Raw genomic sequence first — 14,389 nt, forward strand, 5'->3', positions numbered from 1 at the left:
CCCATCATTAAATATAATACACTCTTCAACATATACCTCGACAAACACCTAAACCAACTGAAGGACTCAATATTTCTTCTCCAAAAAAATCCTCAGATCTTTCTACACATAGCTAATCTGAAAGATGAGAAGCTCTGTCCCTCTACCCAGAGCTGTACAGTCTCCCAAAAAGTGATGGCTTAGCTTTCCATGCTATGAATGACCCAGCACTTTTAGAACACCTTCACCTAACTACAAGTGGTGATGCAAATACATATTCTAGAGACCTAAAGTTATGCTGTCACATCAACAGTACCAAATGGTTTAATGCCCAACATAACATCCCATTGATGGAATTGTCTGCCCCCCTTACCCTTAAGCAGAGTACTTCCCTAGTGATCTTTAAAACCAGTCTGGATGACTGAATGGGTGATCACGATATCTAGAGAAAGTCCACTTAATGGGGGGCACTGTTAGTCTCCCATCAGTATTTTGTGATGAGGTTGAGCATCTAGATGGCCTCCTTTGGCCATATGTTTAGTAAGATCCTGTGGACCTAGGAACCTTATACCAAATGATTACTCAAAATAAGTTCATTCAGGCTTTACTATTTATAAGTCTGTAGACTGTTCAAAGTTGAACATACTGTATCCTGTTTTGTAGGGAGACTGTATGGAGAGTTAACCCAAGGTATCCAGAAAACTGAACCCCTTTGTGATAAGTTTTGTTCATGTTAGACAGTATCTGCTTTGTCAATTCCACATTATCCCAGCAGGGGTAGGGTGGTCATCTGGGCTACCTATACTGTGACCGCTAGAGACACAAAGGTCTTGAGCTTAAACAGCAAGCACCATCTGCCATGTTGATGCAATGTTTGTGATATGTTCAGCATGTCAGTACACTGCCATAAGCAGACCCATGAAATTATGAGATGGTAATACTTTAAAGTTTTTCATCATATTCCAGGAGTACACATAGGTGGCCTGACTTCTCTTGATATTACTTAGTATCTGGGAGAAAAGAAGCACACCAACACACACACACACACACACACACACACACACACACACACACACACACACACACACACACACAGCCTGGGAGGATGTGAAGGCTCTGTACTGAAAGTGACCCAGTCAGAAACTGAACCACACAGCCAAGAATATCCACTGCAAATGACTTAGGAAAGTAGCCTAAGGTGGATTTCATGCAGTATGAAGTGTCCACATTGCACTGTACCACCAAAAAATGTATCTGAACACTGTAATTTAAATGAAAGTACCAAGTGCAAACGTGTCAGGTAGTAGAAAGATGTGGCAGATTCCCTCAATTTTCTTAGCAATGTAGGCTTCAGTGAAATAAAAGAGACAAGATTCTGACTTCATGACTTAAAATTTATAAAGAACTTTGGAGATTTAAAATTAGATTTTTTTTTACCAAAAATATTTCTGAATATTAGATCTTTTCATAAAAAAAGAAAAGGAAAAATCCTTCTGTGTACAGTGCAACAGGAAACATTTGCCTTTGTGGGTTAGTAGTGTTAGTAGGGAGGGCATCTAAACCATGAAGTTTAAAATCTGAAGTATAGCAATAATCCTAACCAAGCATTTCAGTCATTCCAGTTTACCTAAGAATGGCGCAGTTTACGTATAGCAAAAAGTCAGAAATGGGTAAATGAAAACAAGAGGGGGTATAGTTGTGACAGATTAGCCCGTCAGCAATTACTGCTCTTAACAAAAGACTTGTCTGGAAATGATATAACTTATCTGTTCATTGTGTAACAGCATTTCTCGTAGACATCCTGTTGGGCTAAAAGGATTCAGTGGTGACATCTGGCTGATGTATTGTGCCCAGTCTCATTTAGGAACATATTCCATATATGCAGCATATTAGTAGAGTTGAAGTTGTGCCAATAATCATGTGTCAGTGACAGCTTTTTTTTTAATTGTCTCCTTCTCTTCTTTGCTTTAAATGTCAGACTATGGTAAAATATTATAAACGTTGCTACAATGAAGGCCCACCACCGAATGTACTTCAAATTCTGCAATTTATTCTTTTGGAACTTGTCAACAAACTCATACTGGTGGCAAATTTACTTTTAGTTTTCATTTCAGCCTAATAGATAAATTACTAAAGTGACTCAGGGCTCCAACACCCAAAGACCCACTAGCCTGATACTACTGATTCCCATATCTGGGGAATTAAGATATAATATTGTCATATCTTGGGTATTATTGGCTAGGCTTTTAAAGGCTTTTGTGCCATTAGCCTAGTAATCACCTATAAACGTATAATAGTTTTGCAGTAGCAGCTGTAGTTAACCACAGCTACAAAGAATTCACCGATGCTATTAATTCACCTACCTGCACACTACTTTTATTAGAGCTATATAAAATATCAATAATCTGTAGGGGGAATAGAGTGTTTTTCTATGTACTCTTCTGTGAAGTCCCTTAGGCTTTACCCTCAGGTCTATTGCTAGCACTCATGATAATTTAATCATTTGCCATTCATACAATAGATTATCGTTTAAACAAATCATGGGCTGCATAATGTATAATGCTTTATCAATTAGTAATAATTATCATGACAGGTGAAAATAACTGGCTAACACAAATATAATAAGCACCAATATCCTGTCAGCCTATAGGTCTTAAAGGGAATGCTCTCCCACACCTGTGGTCTATCCTGTACCCCAGACATTTCCATAATTTCTCATAACATGACCACAAATCCCAGGCATGACTTGAAATGATGTGCTTTTCATAACATAGGCACTATCCATATTTTTTGTCCTATAATGTGTCACTTTTTACTAAGATTCACACAAAACAGGCTTCCAAGCCCACTACAAAGGGCTGGTTTTACAGCAGAAACTGGCATTTCCCTCCATCTGTAACCCATGATTTAGCAGCATTTCTCAGAATAGTTTGCTAATTCCTCTAATAACCTAAGTCCACAGCATTGTATATTGAGATATCAGAGAACTGTCAAGTAGCCCAAGTTATATTTCTAACATAAAATTACTGTGTCAGTGCAGAAAATTATATTCTTATTATCACATTTAATACCTGTAAAGGTGTCAGGGACTGTGGAATGTAGCAGGAAGTAAGGAAAACTTCAGCAAATAAAGAAACCTAGCTGCATTAGCTGGCTTATTCAGTATCCCAACCTCTTACGAAAAAAAAAATGTGAATGCATACAGTAAAAATTTGGCAGACATAACAAGTCACTGTTTGATTTTCTTTTTTTATTTTTCCTTTTTTTTCTGGCAGCCAGCCTTTCTGTTTGGCAAGAGGGAGCAAAATTTATACATGCATATAAAAAAAGGAAGAAAACAGAATGAGGGTTGAGAATTAAGCAAAAAAAAAGTCAAAGTTAAATGAGCCTTACAAGCCAAAGTGTTTGGCCTTTCTAGGATGACGTTGTGTCTTATTTGGTTTGTGAGTGTGTGACACAGTGTGTGTGTGTGTGTGTGTGTGTGTGTGTGTGTGTGTGTGTGTGTGTGTGTGTGTGTGTGTGTGTGTGTGTGTGTGTGTGTGTGCCTTCCCTTTCTCTCATTTCACTCCCACCCTACAGTGTTTTTTTGTGTGCATGTCCCTCCTTTAAAAATCTCTTCAAACAGCAATTAAGTAGCCGAGGATAAAACGGAGCAGCTCACAGGGATCTGGGGCAGTTTGGAGCAAGATGGCCAGCTGTAAACTTCTGTGGACCCTTCACGCACTCTTAACACTGTGTCTGCTGAGGACCTCTCTACAAGGAGGTAGGAAAGTAACGTGGGGTAGGGGGAAGAAATAGTGTAACGCAATGCATTCGTTTCAAGACAGCATTTAAAAGAATTGTTTCTTTTTGTAATGGATTATAATAGGTTTGTTGGCATGAAACAGTAATTATGTAAATCATATGGAGTTATTACTTTTGTCAAGAACCAACGTATCATTCCTCTTCTAAAATGTATTTTTGTGTGAGAGAGGCAGTCTGCACCTTTGGCCATATTTTAGCTTCTGGAAAACATCTTGACCAGTGCAAAGTAAAGCACCTGTGAATGAATCTATGTGTGGCAGGTTGCATGCAGGCAGACAGATGCATATTTACCTCTTGTTAGTTCTGTAAACTCTGCCATAACTTTTGAATAATTTGTGAGTTCCCAAAAGATTTACTGGAACCCCGGTATTTCTTTTATGTTCTGTTTCAGCTGAAAAGCTACACAAAGCATGCAAAGTAAAAGTCTCTTTCCCTACCCCCAAACATGAAGTTTTTGCATAGTCAACTGTAGACAGGCATTGTACTGTTGCATTTACGTCTATAACAGGTAGTTTGTTACATCATTTATAAACACAATCATTAAGTTTTCTCAGCAGAAAGCACATGTAATATGCCTACAGTACTGTGTTACCTATTTCATTACAGATGCTCCTGAACAAGGGTAGTTGCCAATGGAGGGGAAATAACTCACATGTAGTCCTATCCGTTAAATGCAATACTAATAGAAATATTCATATTTATGTATCACAGCTGTTGCTGATGTGCCACGACGCTGCTTGATACATGTGTGTCTCCTAATGTGTGTGTCACTACACATTGTCAAGATGAGTCTTGTAATGCAGTTACATCCAAAGTTACATGTGCATATATTCCTAGCAGACAGCTGAGACAGTAATACTGGCTTAGTGTTTTTATGTTTTAAGTAGTGTTTTTCTGCTGTTTACGTTTATGTACATAAGCACTCTTAGGTCGTTTCTTTCTTCCTTTGTTCTGCCTTTCAGATTAATATTATTTTCATGTGACTTGTATGCTCTGATGTACACTTGGGCTTTGCCTGCGTACCTGAGTAATACCCCTAAATCATTTTGTAATATACCTTGTTGGCTAGTGTGAGTACCTCTGCTCATACTTTTCTCCTTTCCTTTCCTGAGTGCCCCATCAGTAAAACGAATTAAGAAATGGCCCCTTCGGCACACTCAGATTCAACCACCAAGATGGTATCTTAACCCAGAATCTATAACCATGCTCACCAGATGTGGCAACACTAGTGTAATACACTTTAAAGAAAAATCCGCCACGTTTGTATAATGTTGGCTAGTTTTAGAAATTAAGAAGAGAAGCACATAATATGCATATTTTCATGAAAAATAAATGCTTAGCAATTGCAGAAGGAATGCTATAAAATATTTTCTAAGCATGATATTTGATACATCAAGTAATCTTCTGATAATGGAGAGGGTGAAAAACGATTAACTTGCCAGACTTTGGAATGTTTATAAAACTAGTAATTTCAGCAATATATTTGCTTACTGGAGATATAATACTGGACAGTTCAGGGACATGCAGAGTTTTTGACAAAGCAAAAAGAATATTCCAGTCTAATTTATGAGCACCAAGAAAATGAGTCAGGTATTTCAAGTAACTTGAGCTACAGGGGATGCAACATATTACATTAAGGAAGCAATAAGAGGGTGTGTACAGTCAAACCAAAATAGTAAATGAAATATATGCTTTTTATTGGAAACCCATTCAAGGATTCCTGCATAATTGTTAATTATCCCCACTGTCTAACTAATATGCAGTTTAAATTATTGTGATGACTAGTAGAGCACACCACAGTGGAGCAGTCTAAAGCAGTTTCACTTTTAGGCTTGTGTTATCTCCTGTGTCTGGTTTATACAGCAATTACATAGAAATCACAAAACTGAAAGAACAGAATGGATATCAAATGGGATATTTGTGTTGCCTGTAGGCATGTCTCTCAGCTATGTAGACTCTGAACCCTTTTCCTAACTCATAAAACTACTACACCTAATACTATGCATTAATTTCATTTTACAGAGCTCTGTTGCATAACGATTCATTGACTGTGTCAAATGGAGGCTGTGTATCCAGTGCTAAGTTACTACAAACTCCTCTGTTACATAAGAATTTGTCATTGTTACCACACAGTAAACATATTCTATTAGTATAGCTCATCTCATCTCTGCTTTGTCTAAAGATTTCTGCGAGTGTATCATATCTCGCCTTATGGAATCCTGCATCTTACCTTTACCTCTGATCCATGCCAAGATATTAATTTTGCTTCCAAAATCCATCTTTTTGTAGCACCTAGTCTTAACTTACAGAAATCATATTCCCCCTCCATATGTACTTTTAGAGCCCCCTCAGTGCACCTCTCAGAATATTCCCTTCACTGATTAAGGACTTTTACTTCAGAGACCACCCCCCCCCCCCCTTCTATCTCACATGGGCTGTCTCATTCATCCGTACAAAACTCCTTTCTTCTACACTAATCATTCTGCCTCACAGATGTCTAATGTCTCACTTCTTCTGTTAGTCTCATGTGAAAGTCAACAGACAGGGATGTTGACTATTAAAAGAGGGGATTGAAAACTATGCACTTTCCATGGGATCTTGGGATCTTGTACTTTCAGTTACAAGCCATACATCCTTCTGTCTGCAACTGCATTCTGTAATTTCAAAGAAGAGTGCCTTGTGTTTTTACTACACCAAGGTTAAGGGTACAATGGGTTAATAGGTTTCTTTTGTATTAAGCATTGCTCATTGAGTAAAGGTCATATTATAGAGCTGTTAAAGAGCCATTCGTTTTTTTAATTTTTTTTTATATAAACCATGGAGAATTGCAGGTTCACCATTACCGACAGTGAGAGAAATAAAAACTACATTTTGAAGTGGTGTACATTAACTTACATATGGTTTAAATGCATAGAAACTGGCATTCTTCCAGTGAGCTTACATTAGTAGTTGAGTGTTTGTCAGTAAACAACAGTTTCCAGGTGAAAAGTGTCTCCAGTCAGTCACAAATGATTGCAAATGTGCAACACATGTGCCACACATTTTATTTGTGTAATTGAAAGCAAAACCAGACAGCAAGCTATTTCTGGCTTACTGCCCTTATGCGAATACATTGCTTTAGAGCAAAAGAGATGTCCTCATCTGTGTCACAGCAGGAAGCTATAACGTAGGATAGCTACAGGGTAACTCAATGCCTGTGTTTTATCTTGTCAGCACAGTTTGGGAGGTCCAACTAGTGCTATAAAATGGTCAGCTTGTATAACAACTTCCAGCCAGTGCTTTAAGAAATTCTAAATTAATACCCTCATGTGAGTTTGCACTATCTGCAACATCAGTTTTACTTGCACTGATTTTGATCTCCCAGCAAAGATTGTGTTCCTCTGATTATGACTCGGCAGCTGATGCAAGGCAATACGAATTAAATGAATTCACTAGGACTGGCTTATTTCTCTAATTTAAGCATTCTAATTCTGATAACTTCAGTTTTTCTAGAAAACCATCCAGGCTAATGAAGCAAATCACACAGTGTAATGCACTGTTCTCCGGCACACATACATATTTCCACCCTTCTTCATCAACACAGGAATGTAAACCTTTAGTCAAAATGAAAAATGAAAGAGGAAATTACCACATTTAAACAAACATGTTTATAAACAGGGTGAAAGACAAGTGGCATTGAATTTAGTAATTAAGACATTTGATGAGGGAAAGTACAGTCTGCAGTCTACTCCCTAACAGTCCTGAATTATAAGCACTTACTGGAAATGTATGAATGAAAATGTAAGGTGTAACTTCCCCCATCTTCTGGCAGATTAAATAATGTCCTGGCGACTGATCAGCCCAACAAGTCTGTATCTGGTGGCCTTCTTGTACTATTTACATATATATATATATATATATATATATATATATATATATGTGTGTGTGTGTGTGTGTGTGTGTGTGTGTGTGTGTGTGTGTGTTTGTGTGCGCGTGTGTATACTCATATAATGTATAGTTCAATACACAATTTTAACTACCCCACTCCTCAGTAGATAAGAAACCCTATAGAGAGAAGGAAAAGTCTCAATGTAAAATCCCACAAAAGCTTCCAGCAAAACACTAACTGTTTAGGAGAGCCAAGAAAACTGCTGTCAGTGAAGACATTATCCCTTTATCAGAGGCCATGGAAGAGTAGCATATATTTTTACATTGTATTATGTTGACAGTTTATCACTGAAGTGTATATAATTCTCCATTAAGCAGTACTTTAAAACAGAAATCATATTAGTGGACTCCATATTGCCTACAGTTGTTTACCAGTATTGTCTGTAAGAGACGTTTGCTTAATGGCATTCTTGCTGATCGAGTTTACTTTTTCCTCCGTATTGTTTTCCTTAAACAGATTTTACATTTTACCCCTACTGTGGATCTTCCTTAACTATGCTACACTATTAGAACTTAATGTATTTATGCTTAATATGGTTGCTTACCAGAATTAAATGCACAGGATACTGGAACATATGATCAGAATGATTTAGAAGTGTTATGTTTCTGAAATGTTTAGTGTCACTATTTTCATGGAATGAACAGCTACAAAGAAATTAGACTTGTCCGCATGTTAATAGCTACAGTTGAGGCAACGCTTTGTCTCACATGACATCCCAAGCATAACATCTACATATTATACACCTGTATTGTTGTTAGGACTCTCCCCATCCTTATCTTGAAGTAACTCTAACAGAGATGTGCATATGGTGCTTATGTATGTATGCTTTACTAAGGGACCAAATTAAGACTATAAAACCTGCAACATAGTATCCAAATGTCAGCAGTGCCTGTGTGGGTAATAAGCTACATCTCTTCATGATGGGTTGCGGCGCTGCTGCAGACTAATAACTAATGCAGCATTATGCTATGCGTCTGAGTGATTTGTTACAGTATTAGTGACTCCAAATGTGAACCTTGTGAGGTCACTTCAGAAAATAATACCTAAAGGCCATAACAATGTACTTTACAACAATGTGTCAGCTATTATTCATTACAGGGCATGGCTGGTTATTTTTGTCCATAGTATGCAAAAAAAATGTGACAACTAATTTTTTATGCCAACTATTTTTTTTTCCAATAAAATGTGTGTATTTACTTTTTAGGAATGTTAACTTAAAATACCTGTTTTTATAATGTATGCATGTTACAGTTGTTTGAAACATGCTGTGTCTTCATTCGTAATGCACAGATGCTTACATTCAGTCTTGACTGCACTGTACTTCTTTTCTGTTATACTGAAATGTAACTTATTTGAAGTGCTATGACAATGAAGTCTAACATCCTCAGTGCAGTGATCAAAACTGAAAGATGGTGCTATTCCCATGCTCATGAGCAGCCAAGTGTGTCTTTTCTTAACCTTAAATATCTGATATTCCCTCAGCACTGTTCTTTTGTCTCCCACAGGTAATATGTCCTCAACCAACCCTCACTTCCTATGTATCACAGGAAAGTGCCTTACTTATAATATCTTTGCCTCACAGCTCCAGGATTCAAAGTCAACCCTGCTCCCTCACACTATTCTTAAGAGGATGGGGGTTACTTTTTTCCCTGTGTCTGTGTGGGCATTGTCTGGGTTGTCAGGTACCCTCCCACTCATAAAAATAGAAAACTATGTTAATTTATCGCTTACACTAAAACTGAATTGTTCATTTAGCATGTTTTGTATTTATTGTTATTCTTGTGGTCCAGGTCATACCGGAAAAGGGTCGGAAAATAACCAGTTCACTTCCCTGATTAATAAATAAAAAAATAAAGAAAGAAGTTGAAATCCATTCAGCTTACCTTCTTTCAGTCTTCTCTGGAACTATAGCTGGGGTATATCCTCAGAAACTATCCCTTCAGCACAGAGCAGGCGGTAGCCAGTGACTCCAAAAGGTCTCCTGCCCACATCACAGGCAAGATCACATGAAGTCTCCTGCTACAACCTAAACACCTCACAGTGCTCACAATCTGTAGTGCTGTTACATACATCAGTATGAATACTTTGTAATAATTTAACTAATTGCACAATATTCATAACTGTGGTTTAATGCACTTTACTTTAGGAGGCCAGTACTAAGAATATCAGCACAAGCAATAACCCAGATACAGAAGCTGAGTGTAACAGCTCATTGAAAGCTTTCAATTCCCTGTTATTCTGTACTTTAGTGAGCAGGTAAAATTTGGATAGAGAACTCAGAATGGATCATATATGAATAATTAGTTAAGTGGTTTGGTCAGCTACAGAGTGACTCTACAAAGCAGCCACTTCCTCATTTAGCCATTATCCCTAATAGACTTTCCACTGATATCAGTGACATTAGCCAATTCATACTTCATTATTGTGGCTTTACTCCTACACCCCAGCAACTAATCATAATCTCTTCTGAGATCACCATATGCTGGAGTAAGTTATAGTTTCCATACAAATAGACAGTATCCCTGAAGAGTGAGATAGTAATTTTAATACTCATCACTCATTAGACGCATTATAGAGTACAACGCCCCTTTTGGTATGTACCTCACAAGACATCTACAACAACTGGAAAGGCTGCAAAAATACCTCACAAAGAGGATTACTGGCCTGAAACAGATGCCCTATGCAGACCGTCTCAAAAAACTCCAGCTTTACTCCATCGCATATCGCCTACTCAGAGGTGATCTCTGCCTAACATACAAAGTTATGTCAAGCCGAGAGCTGTTGGACATGCTCCACTTAAAGAAATCCCAATCCCTCCGAGCTACATGCTCTAGGGACCTAAACCTTGTCACCACAATAAACAGAACATGCCGGAGGGACAGATTCCTGTCCCAGAGACTTCCCATACTCTGAAATAAACTACCTATCTGTATCAAACAAAGCTTCTCATTAGCACTCTTCAAGAAAAATCTTGATGATTGGATGGGAAATAGGAAATTCACCCCAGGGATCACCTCTGTGGCTCTGCTCGACAGTGGCACAGGAAAATAATTTTCTTGGGTGGCAAAAGCCAGGGTACCTTTTTGGCTGGGCTTGTATAGGCTCCAGGGCCGATAGCCTAGTACCTACCTATGAACCTATGAACTACTACAAAATTGTCCATATTTTTTGTTTTCAGTTATTTTTACAAAATAATCTATGAAAGCACTGTGAAAAGGCTCTATACAAACTTGTTTATGACTTAGATTATTGATACAAATATATATAGGCTAGTACTAAGCTAACTCACTTGCAAGCCTAGCCAATTATCCCTTATGAAACTCAAACCCTGCACCTTGTGTTTGTAAGGCAAACACCTTTACCATTAGGCCACCCTCCCACCTCAAGATATACATCTTCAATTTGTAAAGATCTTTCCAGTGGTGAGAATCAAACCTTGCACCTTGTGGTTGAAAGGCATACACCTTAACCACTGCACCACTGGTCTTTCTACTAGAGGGATATATATATATATATGTATCTGTAAGTTTTGTTGTTGACTAGCCATTGAAACGCAGAGAGTTAGAAAAGATATATTTGCATGGGTTTAGCATGAGTCTGTAAACCAATTGCAGTTATTCTGTGAGAGATGTTAGAATATTAGCAATGTTAAAGTCAAATGTTAACTCCATCTACCTCTCAGTTCTCATTCATGAGAGATGTTTGTTGTTTCTTGATCTATATTTATCCAATAAAGTACAGAATATGTCTTTAATGCATTTGCATATACATCTGAGTTTATGTAAGTTGATCTAATAAACATTAAATCAACTTACATATAATTGACAAATATATATATATATAGATCCTAAGGATCTACTTCATAAGATTGCATTTCCAGAAGAACGAATTTCAAAACATCGAGACCACAATAATGAAAAAACACATTATCTCAAGTTCAGAAGATCATAGTGCAGAATATCCAACTGTAATTAAAAGTTGATAGGGTAAGTAATTTAGTGCTGCTCTGTTACTTTAAGAGTTTGTAGTACACATATTAAAAAAATATGGTGGAGTTGACGTCACATGGTTTTGCTGTCCTTGGAGAAGTTTGGGTATGTGTAAGTTTAAAAAGAAACAGAAGTTTTTTTTAGCTGTATTTGTTAATTTAGAACAAACCTTTACAGTTAAGGTATTCCGGTTTTGTAAGTGGTAAGGTTGTTGTTGTGATTGTTGTTTATGGATCGCTAAACTGTTTTCTTTTCTTCAAAGTAGTGCAGTCTTGGAGCTGATATATTCAATTTGCAGGGGGTGTGGAGAGTGGAAGGGGGTGTAGCCCCCATGCAAAAGTGAAGGAGGATAGATATGTTACATTTTGGTTGTATTCCTGTTTTTGATGTTTTCAGACTCGGTGTTTAAAACTTGCGATAATGCATTTTTTCATTATTGTGGTCTCAATGTTCTGACATTCGATCTTCTGGAAATGAGATCTTATGAAGTAGGCCCAAACACACACACACACACATGTGTGTGTGTGTGTGTGTGTGTGTGTGTGTGTGTGTGTGTGTGTGTGTGTGTATATATATATATATATATATATATATATATATACGTGCACTTGCATGCATGCTTATTCTTATCCTAATTTTTTATTTGCTTTGAAGTTGTAACTGATGCCTTAATAAATAATCCATATAGATAAAGCTGTCTACTTAATTTGTCTTCTAAAATATATAAAAAAAATGAAACATAATATTATCCCTAAGCTTCCTTTGATCTAAGGTGTGAATACTGGACTAATTTTATTCTTTCTACATTCTGATGTAGTATTTCATTGCTATTGTGTGCGGTTCAGTGACTAAAATATAATTATTCTTTGTTCCTGAAATAAATCATAAAAAATTAAACATTATTGATGTTAGGGAAGGAACTCAATCATCCAATATACAAATTTGTTATTCTGTATGTATAATGTGATAGTTCTTTTCTGACATACCCAAATGTTCCATTACCCCTATTTGTATTGTTCAACATCAGTCTTCATTTTTACTAGTAATATTTTTATTATTTATATTTAATTAATATTTGAAAAGTACTGCACAAGACTGGATTGCCTCATGAGGTAACTCCTTCCTTAGATTTACGGTGTGTACAAGAGGGGCTTACAAGAATCAATTGTGGATCTGCAGGAGACAGCACATTGCTTTGAGTTCCAGTTTATGCTGCCATCCTATTTCTTTCCTTGCTAGACGTTTTAGTTTTCAGCTGCAATAATATTTTTTTTTCTTTTTTGGCTGTCCTAATAATATTATTCTTGCTAACTGAGTCATTTTTCACAATGGCAGTAGCACAGAATAGTTGTTCAACCTTAATGTTAATCAAAAATGTGTCTGTAATAATTCCAGACCCCAGATCTAAATCTTTAATTATGGAAATAAGAGGCCCAGTTTCCAGATTACTTCTCAAAAGGACACACCCGTTCTTGTACTTTGTGTTGCTATTAACTGCACATTTCTTTGAAAAACATTGTTGAGTACTGTACATTGTTAATTTGGCACTGAATGTTCTTACAGACTACCTTTTTGCAGTTTACGCACCAGAGTCTAATATCTCATTTAATAACTCTCTTTTGAGTTCTAGCTCCCTTTATGGTAAATGAGTTTTAACAACAGACATTCATTGGTTTACTAAACTACTTAAATGAACATTTTGAGGTCTATAATCTCTGAGTCTTTAAATCTTTTCTGTATAAGGAGAGATATTTTTACAACTGCACATTTTTTCTGTCCCCTCTCCTTATTTTAAATGTTTTATGAGCTTTGCAAAGAGTTCCCACCTTGCTGATCAGAGTTTGCAGAGTGTGCTTGGGATGCATATCATAATATGCTTGGGATGCATATCCTAAGGAATTTCAAGCAGTTGTCACTGCATTTCTTATTCATCTGAGCAGGCTGTTTCATTCTTCTGTCTCATAGCTTGGCATTAAGACCATTTCTACAGCACTGTTGTTTACTGGGCAGTTAGTTTTAGTGCCTTTGATTTAACATTGCGTGTATGTACATGTCTATACTCTAATCATCATCTTTGTTTTTATTTGCAGACTTTTACTAATAGGCATTATTTGTTTTTTTTTTGTTCCATTTTTAATATCTGTAAACTTTTATTGTTTTTTACTCCATTTTGCCATACTTAAGCTAGTTATTTTAACAACTTTTAATTAGCCTGATGTTATTTTTAATTTATATAATGTAATTTTTTTTCAGATCTTCTTGTATATAATGCAGTGTCAGTGGTGCACAAGGTGGCACACTTGCCTTTGGTGCAGAAGGCAGTGGGTTCTATTCCTACATGGCACTGCAGTGTAGCATAAGAAGTTTGCTGCAATCCTGACTGTGCCAACTTTCAAATGAGACATTAAACTGAGGTCTCATCTGCTTCAGTTGGTGGTAGCTTAGGTAAATGTAAAAGATCCCGTGGTACCTGTCGAAAAGAGTAGGGGAAGCTCCCTAATGCCATGGCCAAATTTCTCCCAGTAGTATAAATACCACCTCGGGTTTCACCTGAAAAGAGGCTACTAGCCTAGTGGAACTAATCTGGTCAACAAAAGATAGATAGACAAATAAATAATAAGATGATTGATTGGAGAAAGTTGGCATCAATGTTATATGTTGGCAATGATGAAATTCAGGGTTCAGTACC

At 36.9% G+C, this 14,389-nt stretch overlaps 1 protein-coding gene across 17 annotated transcripts in view; it reads left to right on the forward strand.

Moving 5' to 3' along the window:
* Positions 1 to 3,535: 3,535 nt before the first annotated feature.
* The window catches only part of ELN (elastin), a 490,412-nt gene continuing 479,558 nt past the window's right edge, over positions 3,536 to 14,389 (forward strand). For 12 of the 17 annotated variants that reach the window (XM_044054168.1, XM_044054169.1, XM_044054171.1 and 9 more), the window contains exon 1: positions 3,536 to 3,742. In XM_044054168.1, coding sequence (XP_043910103.1) covers positions 3,667 to 3,742 — 76 coding nt within the window. In that variant the 5' untranslated portion in view covers positions 3,536 to 3,666. The remainder of the gene's footprint in view (positions 3,743 to 14,389) is intronic. The other 5 variants (XM_044054174.1, XM_044054176.1, XM_044054177.1 and 2 more) reach the window with 1 other exon arrangement.

This window comes from Protopterus annectens, chromosome 13.part0 (assembly GCF_019279795.1).
Source record: "Protopterus annectens isolate FY-2018-M chromosome 13.part0, PAN1.0, whole genome shotgun sequence".
NCBI lineage: Eukaryota > Metazoa > Chordata > Ceratodontiformes > Protopteridae > Protopterus > Protopterus annectens.